General features: G+C 34.3%; 1 protein-coding gene across 1 annotated transcript in view; it reads right to left on the bottom strand.

The window, feature by feature from the left end:
- Nucleotides 1–16006, bottom strand: part of Klhl1 (kelch like family member 1) — a 356587-nt gene that overhangs the window by 225195 nt on the left and 115386 nt on the right. Inside the window, exon 2 of the mRNA XM_034498949.2 lies at nucleotides 8656–8838. Within this exon, the coding sequence (XP_034354840.1) occupies nucleotides 8656–8838 (183 nt within the window). The remainder of the gene's footprint in view (nucleotides 1–8655; nucleotides 8839–16006) is intronic.

Genomic DNA, 16006 nt, shown 5'->3' with positions numbered 1-16006 from the left:
AATCAAAGAAAGAATATTAAATGCAGTAAGGGAAAAATGCTAAGTAACCTATAAAGGCAGACCTATCGGAATTACACCAGAATTCTTGCCAGATACCATAAAAGAGAGATGATCCTGGACAGATGTCATACAGACCCTATGAGAACACAAATGCCAGCCCAGGCAAAACTCTCAATTATCATAGATGGAGAAACCAAGATATTACATGACAAAATCAAATTTACACAATATCTTTTCACAAACCCAGCATTACAAAGGATGATAGAGGGAAAGCTTCAATACAAGGAGGGAAATTATACCCTAGAAAGAGCAAGAAAGTAATCCTCTTCCAACAAATCCAAAAGAAGATAGCTACACAAAGATAATTCCACCTCTAATAACAAAAATAACAGGAAGCAACAATCACTGTTCCTTAATATCTCTTAACATCAATGGACTCAATTCCCCAATGAAAAGACATAGGCTACCAGTCTGGATACCTAAACAAGACCCAGCATTTTGCTGCATACAGGAAACCCACCTCAGTGACAAAGACAGACACTACCTTAGACTAAAAGGCTGGAAAACAAATTTTCAAGTAAATGGTCATAAGAAATGAGATGGAGTAGCCATTCTAAAACTTCCAGCCTGAGAACACAAAGGGAAGGACTCATGGCTCTACCTGTATAGGTACTTGAGGGTGGTCTTGTCAGGCATCTGTGGAAGTGGAGGGCCTTGGTGCCTGAAAGTTTGGATTTCCTAGTGTTGGGGTATTCGAAAGCAGGGAGGTGGGAACGGGAGGATGGTGGGAGCACACCCTCATAGAAAATTCCGGAATTATATGGATTAGACATGACAGAGGCAGGCCGCCAGAAGATTAGATTCCAGAATTCAAACAAACAATTATCTTGATACTAAAATATATTTTGAGAATTGTATATTGCAGAATACACAGCCTAGGTGTATCTACTCATCAAGCAAGCTGAGCAGACCTGGTTGAACTTCTGATGTTCTGGAATTTCAGCTGGATGCAGTGAAGACACAGCATCAGAGGCTTATCAATTTATTTTTCCCCTGCCCCTCTTCTAATATCTGAATTCCTGTTATCAGCTTGAAGAAGTTAATGAAGAGTCAGCACCCCTATTCCCTGGGCTTAGGAAATGAGGTGGTTAATATTGGACTGTCTTTCTATGGAAAAGTAGTGGTTTTGTGGGAACAGGGAGGAATAGCTAGGATTTATTGCATAGCCATAACCTATTGGTAAAATTTGTATAACTGTTATTAAGCTGACATTATAGTTTATTGAATGGTACAATATTTACTTTGATTTCAAATTTAAGGGTTTTTTTCCCATTGGTACAAGTTTCTTACTGATATAAAAGTGAGATTAATATTGTTACTCTCATAGGCAATGTACCTATATTTAGGAATACAAGGTTTAGACCCAGTCCTTCTTTAAGTTTTTTAACTTATTTGAGATGGATAGCCTGTAAGCTAAGGTCCTATAGTGAATTCATGTCTCTGAGTTTATTGTTAGGGTGTTTTCTATATTTTATTTAGAAATATCTGAGAGGAGTTAACAGACAACAGTCCAGATTGCCTTACATGAAGAGTTGATTTTCAAAAGGTCAGAAGGCCACAGTATTGACACTACAAACATTCCTGTATTAATGTTCATTTTGATTAGAGACATGTCTGCTCCAGAAAGCTTTTTGTCTTGGATTCTGAGAAGAAATTGAGCATCTTTGGAGTTACTCCTGTTGTGGTTAGACAGCCACTAGGCAAGAATTGCCTCTTTTCATCTACAGACAAATTACTGTCCAGAAAAGGACACACTTGCAGAATAGTCGACTGATTATATCTGACAAGACAGAGTAATCAGCCCTTAATAATTCTGCATCACTAGGTCTGTCAGATGATCTTGGGCCAGAAGGCTAAAGATCGGATGCTCCAACATTTTGTAGTACAGAGACTCTCCAGGTGTTTAGTGGTCTCTATAAATTGGCTAAGTTTTAGAAGTTATTCTTTTTGCTTCCCATAATTTCAGTCAATTCATTTTAGATTTCTGACAGGGTTGAAGACTTATGTAGTCTTATAACCAATCCTGGCTATTTACTATGAGAGAAAAGATTTGAGAGGATGGTTTTCAGCTGACATTCATTCTAAAGCCAAGAAAAAAGCCAGGTTCAAAACTAAGTCTTTTAGTTAGGAGAGATGACAGAGGTTCTGGTTAGTCAAAAAAAAAAAAAAAAAAATTGAACTGGGTATTAGGTCTATCTTGTACCTTACTGATACAAATTGGTATAGTTATGCTCTAATTGTATTTTGAGAGAAAAGTTTTATTTTAACAGGAAGGGTGTCATGTAGGAGGAGCTAAGGTGGGAGTGTAAGGAAAGAAAGAGGAGGAGTAAGGAGAAGAGGAGGAACAAGGAGAAGAAGGGGACATGGAGATGGATATTGGCGTGTCTCTGCCAGTCAAAGATAGTTGGTATATCTAGGTTGGGTATTGGGTTACACTTCTGATTGTGTGGGCATCTTGTTATTGAGCATTACCAAACTTATAAAGCCTTTGATTAACATTTTAAAAATTATTTATAAAAAAGGTGTATTTTAATTAAAAAAAGAAAAAAGAAAAACAACAATTTCAAATGGAAAAAAATAACATGAAATAAATTAAAAAAAAGAAACCCAACTTGTACTTCACCAATTTATTGCAAATTATTTCAAGCCATGACATCTAAATTGGATACTTTTAAGGACATGACAACTAATGCTTCATTTTCATCTTTAGTCCCTATTCTTGCTGAATAAGCTTTAAGAATTTATGGTGCATACTCAAACATACTCTTTCTAATAAACAATAAACTTAAAATCATAAAATCATTTCAATTGATGTAATGGTTTTCATATGTGTGTGTGTGTGTGTGTGTGTGTGTGTGTGTGTGTGTGTGTGGTTATTTCATTAGATATATTCATTACCCATGATTGTTTGTTTTAAGATTTCAAATAATACCAAACCATGAATAAAATGAGTATTTTAAAATAATTTTTGAAATTTAAATATAATAATATAATTTCTCCCTTTCATTTTATCCCTTGAAATCCTCCCATATACACCGACTCTCAGGAATGCAAAGACAAAACTCTCCCCCTACCTCTCCACCCACCTTCATCTGACCTGCAGAGCCTGAAATATTCAGGTTAGCTTCCATTCCTTAAATAATGTTCTTGCTCACTGGGGTATTCCAACCTGTCCTGTGAAGCCTGCTATCCCCCCAAAAAAATCTCTATTCTCTAGTCACCTTCTGCCTACCTTCATCAGACTTGCAGATCCTGAACCATATAAACCTGCTGAAGTGGAAGCATACAGCACAAAGATACCTATCAGAGGGCTACTGAATCAGGACCAAGTTCAAGGTCCAAATTTCAAGGTCTCTTCTGAGATTCATCTAATCACTGAAGTTTACTGCTGCATACAGACACCATAACCAAGTCAAGTCTTATAAAGACAAAATTTAATTGGTGCTGGCTTTACAGGTTCAGAGATCGAGTTTAGTATCATCAAGACAGGAGCATGGTAGCATCCAGGCAGGCATGGTGCAGGAGAAGCTGAGAGTTCTGCACCATTATCTGCAGTCTTATAAGAGAATACTGACCTCCAGGCAGCTAGAACTAGGGTATCAAAGCCCACACCCACAATGGTACACATGGCCATAACTAATACTTTTATTCCTTAGCCCAAGAATATACAGATCGTCACATTCCAATCCCTAGCCCCCATAGGCTTATATAAACATATAAGTCTATGGGGACCATGACTAAACATGCCATAATGCTAAATACATTCAGTCCAGCTTCCAAAGTCCCCATAGTATATAGCAGTTTAACTCAATAAGGTTAAACGTCCGAAGTTCAAGGTTTCTTCTGAGATTCGTCTAATCACTGAACTATAATCCCCCAAGCAAGACAGGAAACCAGCAGGACAAACTCCAAACTCTGCATCTCCATGTCTGATGTTAAAGTAGTCTTCAGATCTCTGACTCCTATTTCATCTTTGTTGACTGAAACAAACTCCTTTCTCTTGAACTGGTTCCACTTCATTAGTAGCTTTCCTCAGCAAATAGCCCATGACTCTGGCATTTCAACCATCTTGGGGTCACCAAAGCAACATCATAGGTGATTTTTATAGAACTTGGAGGACCAATTCTCAAATTCATATAGATATGCCAAAAAACAGGATAGCCGAAACAATCCTGAACAATAAAATGACATTGGGAGGAATCACCATCCCTGACCTCAAGCTGTCATACAGAGCAATAGTATAAAGGACACTGTCAATGAGACAAAATGACTGGAATAGGATCTTCACCAACCCTACCTCTGACTGAGGCTAATATCCAAATTTATAAAGAATTTAACACCAACAACACAAATAACCCCATTTAAAAATAGATACAACCACTCTGGAAATCAATTTGGCAGTTTTTCGGGGAAAATGGGAATAATTCTACCACAAGACCCATCTATACCTCTCCTGGGCATATACCCAAAAGGTGATCCACCATTCCATAAGACACTTACTCAACTACGTTCATAGCAGCTTTATTCATAATAGTCAGACTCTGAAGAATGGATAAAGAAGACATGGTAAATCTACACAATAGAGTAGTGTTCATCTATTAAAAACAGAGACATCATGAGTTTTGCAGGCAAATGGATTGAATTTAAGAATATCATTCTGAGTAATGTAAGCCAGTAGCAAAAGAATATGCATAGTATATATTCACTTATCAGTGTATATTAGCCATAAAATACAGGCAACCCATGAAGCTAAGCCAGGAGAGCTCAAACAAGGATATTTGAATCTCAGTTAGAAGGGTGGATAAATTGTTATAGGAAGCAGACAAAGAAAGAAAACTGGGAGGAAGAGAGGATGAGGGGAAAGATTAAGGGTCAGGTGTGGGGAGGGGAAAGAGAGATGTCCAAATGCTAAAAGAATGAATGGAAATCTGAAACAGTTGGGGGTGTGGACATAGGGGACATTTCCAGGATATGGCATAGACCTTAGATAAGGAAGGTGCCAAAGAATCAATGAGATGACATTAGCTGTGACTCACAGCATTGAGGATATGGAACCTGATGAGGTCACCTCCTGTAGTCAGGCAGGAAACCCAGTGAACTATAGAGACACCAACCTACCCACAAAACTTTTGACCCAAAATTTATCCTGTAGACAAAATACAGAGACAGGGGATGGAAGAGAGCCTGAGGGAATGGCCCACCAATGTCTGACCTAACTTGAGATGCATCACATAGTTAAGCAACAATCCCTTACACTATTAGTGATTTTCTGCTCTGCTTGTAGACAGGAAGCTAGCATGGCTGTCCTCTGAGTGGCTCCACCCAGCAGCTGACTCAAAAGGATGCAGAGACCAAAAAGGGAATAGAGTTCTGGGACTCTTATGGAAAAGTTGGGGAAAGGATTTTAGGCTCTGAAGGAGACAGGAACTCCACAGGAAGACTAAGAGAAGGTGAGGGGAGTGGGTAGAAGGATCATGGGAAGGGGTGACAGGAGGGGCAGTGAGCAGAATGTAAAGTGAATAAAAGGAATTCAAAGATACTTTAAATTTATCTATCTATCTATCTATCTATCTATCTATCTATCTATCTATCTATCATTCATTCATTCATTTGTGTGAGCCCGTCTGTGTCTGTGAACATATGGATGTATATTGTAAATATAACCTGCTCAGACTGCTTAATTAGTTTTTCAAATGTTTCAATTGTTTGTTCAGAGGTTTACACTTAAATAAAATAAGATTAGTAATAGATTATATTCAACCAAAAACATGACATTTTAGGTATGGGTTAATAATTGTGACCATAAAGTTAGAAACTTTCATATACTATACTAATCATTGTCATCGGTTGCTTCCTGGACTTGAAGGTAAGTTTCTGTAGCTGTACATTCCATACACTTCAGTCACAAGAATATGAATAATCTATCTTGACTGTCTCTAGAAATCTGCTCCCTGAATGTTACTATCCACAGTATGTGAATATAATATTTGAGATATCATGTGTTTTTAAACAAATATAAACATCATTAATTAATGAATTTATGATCAAATTGAAGTAAATTTAGTCATATTAAGTAAGAATAAATTGAATTTTGAAGGATATAACTGTAACGGGTTGACATGTAATAGGTATTGATAACTTACAAATATATATTATATACATAATGGTGAAATTAAATTTAATATATAGGAAAATTATTGAAAATATTTTAACACATAGGCAAATTACCTATTTTATTAACTATATAATCAAAAAAATCTAAAAGTAAGATATCTCATTCTCTTGCTATCTACATGGAGTTATGTTCGGTTTCCTTATTGATACTAAGATTCAATTATGAATTATTTGCTTATAATACATGTGTGTTATAAGTATACTTCCTATATACTTTAGATTACTCAGAATTTTATAATATAAAGTGGTAATACATAAATACTATGGTATAATATACAAAATATTATGATAAGAAAGATAATATACATGTTTAGTTATTGTAATTTTTAATTATTTTAATTATTTTAAAATTATTTTAATTTTAAAATTATTGTAATTTTAAACATAAATTTACAGTAAATTTATCTGTAAAAACATAATATCATGTAGAGTTCATGGAAGTAGAATTATTAGTCTAAATTAGGCAAATAATGTGTGGAGATATTCTCCTTAAATATATTTGAGTATAAAATAACTTTTGTGCTAAAAGTTGATGTTGCATAAATGTAAATGTTAATTTCAAACTTAAACTAATAACTTTTTCACAATAACCTTAATTGTTTAAACAAATGATAGAATAAAATATCTAATTTCAGATATTAGGCATATTTGTTAAATTATAATTTCTTTAGTGTCAATGGATGTCAGATAAAAATAATTAATATGGTCCATAGTTATCTGTGATGGTGTAGTACACTAAAAATATCTACAAGAGACGAGCATTTTTTCCATTCTTACATCCACAGTTCATAATGTATCTTGAAGTAAGTTAATACTCACAAACATTACCCTCCTCTGTACTCAAACTGTGTAATGTGGCTTTAAGAAAAAGCATAAAGGAGGAGGGCGAATGGGATAGGGGGTTATACAGAGGGGAAATGGAAAAAGGGGATGACATCTGTATTGTAAATAAATAAAATATCAAAAAAATAACCCCAAACCAACAAACAAAAAACAAACAAACAAAAAACTGATGGAACCTTGCTGACAGGAGCATGATATAGCTGTCTCCAGAGAGGCTCTGCCAGAGCCTGACATATACAGAGGCAGATGCTTGCAGTCAATCACTGGACTGAGCAAGAGGTCCCCAATGGAGGAGTTAGAGAAAGGACTGAAGGAGCTGAAGGGGTTTGCAACTCCATAGGAAGAACAATAGTATTAAGCAACCAGACACCCCAGAGCTCCCAGAGACTAAACCACCAACCAAAGCATACCCATGGCTCCAGCCACATATGTAGCAGAGGATGGCCTTGTCAGACATCAATGGGAAGAGAAAGGCCCCCCTGTGAAGGCTTCATGCCCCACTGTACAGGAATGCCAGGGCATGGAGGTAAGAGTAGGTGGGTGTACCCTCATAGAAGCAGGGGGAGAGGGATGGGATAGGGGTTTCCAGGGGGTAATTGGGAAAGGGGATGACATTTGATATGTAAATAAAAATATCCAACAAAAAAAGAAACACAAAACAAAAACAATAAAAAACAATGAAACAACCAACATTACTTACCTTAGAATCCCATGTAGTCAATTTTTACAACATAATCTAATGTATAGCTGTAATCATACTTTATATATTCTTCCATGCCATAAACAAGATGATAGATGTATTTTTTTTTTTTTGCTGAAAACAGCAAATATAGATGTTGAAAGCAACGTTCTAGAATCTACCATAATTGATGCAACATTTATGAATACTGATGATAAGCAATGATGGTTGTTTCCTGGATCAGGTGGGATTAGTTGGAGACAGTAACTCAATCCTTGTAAAACTCTGTAAACATTTCTATAAAGTGTCCCATTCCTTCCCTATGCAACACACTTTATGCTGTTTACGAGAATAGGAGTAAAACCCTTTGTGAGGAGCAGACACACGGTCACATGTTAGAAACACACAGGAGGAGACAAAGACACATGTGCAGAAAAATTCATGAGACAATTGTTTTTTCTTTCTAGTGGTGCAGATTCAGACTAATGCAACAGAGGATTGACAACATTGGTATCACGAAGCAGAGAATTCAAATCTAGACTGGCTTTTGGTTGAATCACCCCAATTGAAAGTGCTTTAATTTGTTCTCTCAATGTGACATCAGTGAGTTATTGGTAACTGTGAGTTAATTACTATAGCATATAATATATACAGTTATTACAAAATTTATAAAAATAATTATTTTAAATCTTTAGATTTCTTTTATTTATTAGTGGTTAAATAATTAAAATGATGTGATAATTTTCCCCTGAATGTAAAGTAGTAGTGCAACAGCAACCCAAAATGTCAAGAAATTATAATTTTTACTTATTACAGTGCTAGCTAATTCTGCAATCTAAAAACTAGTCTATTAGTTTTATAAATATGGATACACAATTGCAATACTGACACTCCCATACCTATGAGCAGGTATCTTTCGATTCCCAACTATCAGGATGACATCACAGAGCTGCTGTTGCTTTAAATAATTCTCCATCTTTCGAAATGATTGCTCAGCATGGTGAACAGCTTGATAGAATTCTTCAGAGCTACTGGAGTCCAAATCACTTTGAGGTGTCAATGAATGATTGGTTGCTGTCAACCTGTAAATCACACACACAGCAGAAAGAAGATGTTTATAAAGTGTCAGAAATGGTCCAGAAATTTATGTCTAGTTTTACAATTTTGGGAGCTTTTATTTTTACATACATTATCATGGAAAACAAATAAACAAAAATGTCTCTATCTGTCTATCTATCTATCTATCTATCTATCTATCTATCTATCTATCTATCTATCTATCTATCTACCTATCCTTCTATCTATGCACATATTCACATCTAAAATGCTATCCCAGCTCCCGGTTCCCTGCTCACAGAGTCCCTCCTGCATCCTCCTCTGTTTCTTTGAGAGGGTGGGTTCTCTAGGTAATCTCCTATCCTGGTGCATCAAGTCTCTGACAGATTAGGCATACCTTCTTCCTTGGAGGCCAGGCAAAACATCGCTGTTGAGGAATTAATATCAAGGTAAAGTTACAGCTTTAGGGAGACCCTCCTTTTCACTTGTTGGGGTTGTCACATGGAGACTGAACTGCATGCTTGCTACATATGTGCCAGGGACCTTGTACCAGTTCCTGTATAACCTTTGCTTGGTGGCTGAGAGCTCCCAGGCATTCAGATAAGCTGTTGGCAACTTTATTCTAATAGCCATAAACTGCAAATAACCCAGATATCCCTCAACCGAAGAATCGATACAGTAATTGTGGTTCATTTACACAACGGAATACTCTTCAGCTATTAAAAACAAGGACATTATGAATTTTATGGGCAAATGGATAGAAGTAGAAAATATCATTCTGAATGAGATAACTCAGACGCAAAGTACATATATGCTATGTACTCATTAATTATTAGATTATAGCCAAATGTACAGAATACCAATGATACAGGCTACACTCCATAGACATAAAGAGGTTAAACAAGAAGGAAGTCCCAAGTGAGGATGCTTAAATTTGACTTAGTAGAGGGAATGAAATATTCATAGGAAGCAGAGAGAGGGAGGGAAGTGGGTGAGAGAGGGGAAAGGAAAGGCAATAGGGGGAAAGATCAGGTGTGGGAAGAGACAGGAGAGGTGCCAGAAGTCTATGAGAATGAATGTAAATCTGCTGCTCCCAGGGATAGGGTGTGGGTGGAATCTCTTAGGAGTCCCAGTCATGTTGAATTAGGGAGGCTCCAAGGAATCAATCTGGGTGATATTAGCCAGGATGCCTAACAGTGGGGACATGGAACCTCAAGAGGCTGCTGTAGCCAGGCAGGAACCCCAGGAGGGATAAGGGCACCAATCTACCCCACAAAACTTTCAACCCAAAATTTGTCCCATGTAAAAGAAATGTAGGTACAAAAATAGAGCAGGTTACTGAAGGAATGACCAACCAACAACTGGTCCATGTTGAAATTCATCCCATGGGCAAGCACCAATTCCTGACACCATTAATGATACTCTGTTATGCTTGCAGATAGGAACCTAGTGTGGCTGACCTCTGAGAGCCTCTACCCAGCAGCTGACTGAAACAGGTGCAGATACTGACAGTCAAACATTGAACAGAGGTCAGTCAGGGAATCTTATGAAAGAGTTGGAGGAAGGATTGAAGGCCCTGATGGAGATTGGAATGAATATTTTAACAAGTAAATTTAATAAAGATTATTTGCTTGAGAAAGCAGGATACAAATTAAAGAAGTCTTTTCTTGTCTTAAAAGGTGACTTAAGATAGATCTTCAATAGCAGAGTAGCAAGTTAGTCAATCTGAAAAAGTCACAGAAATCATACAAATCACATTATGTTAAAACTACTTCAATAATAAATGGATGCAAAACTACAAGAAAATCAAATTTTAGAAGTTGATCAAAAAAAGGGATAATGCTACCCAAGTTTTTAAAATTCATACGAATGTTATAAGAGATTGGCTGTATAGACACTAGACCTCAATACAGTAACAAAAGTCTGGAGCAAACACAGTAATGGAAATGAAACGTATTCATCAAAAGCTCATATGAACACCCTTTAGTTGTAGAAAGCAGGCTGTTACTTCATAAGCAAATATGATATCAATTGAAATTTTCCCTATTGTGATTAAGAAGAAAATAAGTGTTTCTTGCCCAAGCAACTTTGTTGGAAGTTCTCTAGTGTACAACATGAAATAAAGTAAAACTACTTTATTCATGATAAAGTGACCCATTTATATCAACTAGAAAAAAATGTTTATGTGTACAGAGATCATAAAAAATCCACAGAATGTCTAAAATATATGAAGCTACAGGAGTATTTTGTGTTGTCTCTTATCAACATTACAGTTTTCAGAGATTTTTCATGTTTCCTTTTAAATATTCGAAAGTAGTATAAGTTGTGCTATGTTTGTCTTTCAAGATTTTGCCCCATAGCAGTATCCTGATAAACACATAAACACATGGTATAGATATTCACAAAACTCACTGCAAGGAGCATAGTTCAGTGTAGCACCGTCGTACTATAAGATCACAGGTAGCAAAGAAATACATTATAAATGTCTCCAATGAAATCCTGGTATTTCTAGTCCTGTGTTTATAATTCATGACTCATGTGGAAAGTAGAAGATATTAAATACAACCCTGCAGAAAGACTCCAGCTTTGTTTGAAACAGAACTGAGAAAATGGTTCCACCTGCAACCTTTAATCAAAACTGAGCTACAAGTTTAATGAAATGATTTAGTGTGAAAATTTCATGCTTAGTAAAGGTTTCATAGTTTGTGAATGTTATCAAGAAACAACTTACTAAGTTTTATCAAGTAACAACTTACTAAGTAATGGTGACTATACTATGAAATAAATTGGGTAACAGATGCTTAAGTCTTAGTGAGATTCCAGAATTATTTAAAATATAGGCTGAGACACGGGTTGCATATTTTAGACCAAACTGTACAAAATCAAGCTAGCTGCTTTCTAGACAGAGACCCTAAGATTCCAGTCCATTCTGATGACCTAACTGCAGTTGACATGGTAGAGTTAAAAAAAAAAAAAAACATGTTTTTATTTTTGTTGTTTGTTATTTTAAAGGTTGTAGCCACTAGTAAATGTTGGAGTGGATGGTTCCACACCAAGATATGTAAGGACAGAAAAAGGCAAATATTGTGAGTGAATTAAATAAAATATAAGACAATAGTAATGATTATGCTGTGTAGTGTTGGAATATTAGAGCTAAACATGGGGTGGAAATTATCAGCTTTCTTTGTATACATGTATGACAGTCTCTTTATTAAGAAAATTTAAAACAATAAAAATAAAGCCAGAGAAAAAAAGCTGAAGAAAAGCTGAGGGTCACGACATTTTTTTCTTCTGTATTAGTTTTTACCTAGACTTTTATTTTTCTAAAATTTTTCACATTTTGTTTTTTTTTTTCTACACGTCTTGAAATAAGTCATTTTCCTCAAGGTCTTTGATCTGTCAGATAAATGGTTGTGTTGGTTCAATATGTTTTTTCTTGTACAATTCCCATAAATCATTTCCTAATCTCAAACTTGGGTAGGATTAATGTACATCAACCTTTGATCCAGGATGAGATTTAAGAATGAGCTTTTTACACCAGAACACCTCTTATTCACAAAATGAGTTTCATTGCTTTGGCTCCTTCCCATTAAAAATCAAAGTTTACAACATGATAAGTAAAAGTATAAAAGTTTAGAAAATACATATTATAATCTTTAAACATGTTTCTTCTAAGTATTAAATAAAAAAGGTTGCTTTGGTCATTTTTTCATATTAAACTCGAGTATTTCAAGTTTAAATTTTTAAGACCTTTATAATAATATATAACACATGAAAGCATCTTTAAAAGAATGAATATTTTAATTTTTAACCTTTATTATAACAGGTAAAACATTAGAAAATATAATAAATACATTTAACAAAGTGAAATTATAAAATTGTTTCAAATTTGATACAGGATAAAATCATCGTCAACCTAGCATACTTAAAAATTAAAACAATTATTGAACTATAGCTTAAACTATTCATGCTATAAAAATATAACCTACTTTATTTCACAAACATGTACCTTGAAAGAGATGTTTCATTCATTAATGTCTCTTTTTGACTCATGAAACAAACTTTAAACCACTGATATTTGAGTTCTTTTAACATGTAACTTTTCTTAATTGTCTTCTGTAATTATTACTAGTGTGTGGGTAGGGGAGAGGGAAAGAGAGACAGAAAGGAAGATCACTATATATATGTATATATATATATATATACATATATATACATATATATATATACGTATATATAGTATTGGTCAATCCCTGAAGGAAAATAATTGTCGTAATCAACTATTTATTACCTGTAGCTCTTAGCCTAGGTGTGGGACCTATGAAATTACCTTCTATGTAAATTGATATTGGTTTTATGTAATTCTCATTTAGTTGACCTTATTGAAAAGATACATGTGTGTAGCTACTGAAGATATTAAATTTACATATCATTAATTTCAGAACTGTTTTTTTAACTATTCATGAATAATAGCATTTTCTAGTGTGTTGCAAGCATGTTTTATCTACAACTATGAGGAGAATACTTGAGGAGATTAACAAGTGTTTAGTGGATGATAAATATATGAAATTATTATATGAGTTAAGTATATTTTAATTATTTTTCTTTTTGAAATTAAAATATAATAAAATGTTCTCTCTACTTCATTTCCTCCCACACCTCTCCTTATTCTCTTTCAAATTCATACATATATGTATGTATATGTATGTATACACACACACATGTTCTCAAATACATAAATACAACATACTCATTCTATACAATGTTATTGTACAAATATTTTCAAGACTGAAATTTGGTATTTGATAACCAATTTATGTGTTTTTAAAGTGTTATTTACCATTGTTCATTTTATTGGTTAGTTTTGGATGTTTTATAGAACTCACGAGTCAGCTATGGAGAAAGTTAATACTAATATAACAATCAAACAAATTTAAATACTAATGCCTAACACAGTCTTTTACTGTGTTATTTACCATAGCTTGTTTAATTGGTAACTTTGAATGTTTTATAAATTTTATGGAACACAACAATTCACTATAGAAACAGTTAATACTAATATAACAGTCAACCAAATTTAAATATCAAACATCTGCCTAAGTTAATTTTCAAATAATAGTTTTCATTTTAGTTTGAGTATAGTGTCAGGTTCAGTACTATTAAAGAATATTCCTACAATATCAAATAATAAGAAATAAATATTAAAATAGTTCTTGGTGCAAAAGCTGAATATAGTAAAAGTTAGAATTATTTAGTGAAAACTTCACTCTATTGATCTCTGCAATGTTAGTATATACTTCAGGTAATGAAAACAATTTAATTTACACTGTTTAAATAATGCATAATAGGTGGGTATAATTTTAATTAGAATAACTAACCCATAATTAAAAACTATTAAAATTTATAAATAAAATGGTGAGCAAAAAACCCATGGAATTTAAATGACTCTATGGACAACTCACCTAGCAATGTAATATGAAATAGTGAAAACATGACTGTTGTGTCAGTAATAAAATGTGAGGAAGTTAAAAATAAAATGGTAAGCCATGCTCAACACACTGATTCAGAAATAACTTATTAAACCCGGGAGAGGAGATAGAATCTGTAAAATATCATAGTGGATAAAGTTCAAGCACCAGGTGTTGATACTTAGATGAGAGAGAAATGAAAGTAGTCATTAAATGTACTTCTGGGTACAATTTTATTTTATATAATGGGAACTTTATGTAACATTTTTATCCAGTGTATTAATATATAAACACATACACACAGGTAGGACAGAAATGTTTTTGAATAATATTTTGGGAGGTAAAAAGAATATATATTTTGGTTGCTTTAATAGATTCTGAAGTTTAATTTTTACATATTTAAAGCCAAATAGCTTTTTACTCACTATAACGCATCTGAAATAAGTAATGGATGTATTTTAAAGTTTTATGGCGTAAGTATTAGGTTTATCAACAAAAACATTGTAAAACTATTGTAGTGAATTATATATACTATAATACAGTGGTTATAGCATTGAAATGGATATTCTTAATTGCCAACTTGACTACCTCTGGATTTAACTAAAGGACAAGGAGCTGTATACCTATGAGGGATTGTTTTTAATTAAATCATTTGAAGTGGGAAGATCCACCTTTAATCTTGGCAACCCTTTGGGCCACAGCATCTGGTAACAGACTATATAAAGGAACATTCAAAAAAGAATATTGTGCTCTTTTTGCCTGATTCCCATCACTCTGCCTGGCAAATTTCTCCCTTCCCAGGCATTTCAGACTATTTGGGGGGAGGGGGGAAATTCTAACATATACTGAAGACTAGCTGAGACATCCTGCCTTTTGGATTTAACAATTACTGTGTTAAACAATTGTTAGATCTTTAGCCCTTCTGTTGGTACACAGGCATGGTGGGACAAGCTGTCCTACAGCTGTGAGTCATGCTAACAAATTTGATAGACAGATAGATAGATGACAGATGATAGATAGATAGATGATAGATAGATAGATAGATAGATAGATAGATAGATAGATAGATAGTCAGGTAGATTAACTCTATGTGTTCTCTTTCTCTAGAGAATCCCAACTAACCCAATGCTTTTTGTTTACCATTGAGAAAGGTTCACCAGCTATTAAAAGAGCAGTTTTGAAAACTGTTGCTTGTGACCATGAAGAATAATCTCTGCACATATGATTAGATCTCTGTTAAGCTTCTAAAAGATAATTTGTTGAGAAATAAAGATAACCACACTTTCATAGCTCTCTATAAGCAAAATACAAAATTTTTAATTATACCATTGTTATATGCAAAAACACATTTGAATAATTATCTCTACATGCTAAGGCCACTTGAACAACTACTTTTGGATTGGATTTAAGGGCTAATCCTCAGGAGGAACCTGGTGCTCTGAATCTGCCTCAAAGAACACATGGTTGTCTAGCTCTACTAATTTTATTTTGCTTACTGGACTTGGTATCAGGAAGCCTTATAAATTGATATGCTTACACCCTAGATTAGAGAAGCTGATAGACCTCTTTATTTTGTGCATCATATTACCTCTAACAAGTACCCATCACATAAACTGTTATGATTTAGATAATGATAAGGAAGGTATCATATGCTGAACTATTTGGAAAAATCAAAAAAAGAGAGCAAATGCATTAAAAAGAAGAGTTATTATCAGGATGTCATGGA

The sequence above is a fragment of the Arvicanthis niloticus genome, chromosome 3 (genome assembly GCF_011762505.2).
Source record: "Arvicanthis niloticus isolate mArvNil1 chromosome 3, mArvNil1.pat.X, whole genome shotgun sequence".
NCBI lineage: Eukaryota > Metazoa > Chordata > Mammalia > Rodentia > Muridae > Arvicanthis > Arvicanthis niloticus.
The sequence above is the reverse complement of the archived record's forward strand: the minus strand, read 5'-3'. Positions and strand labels throughout refer to the sequence as shown.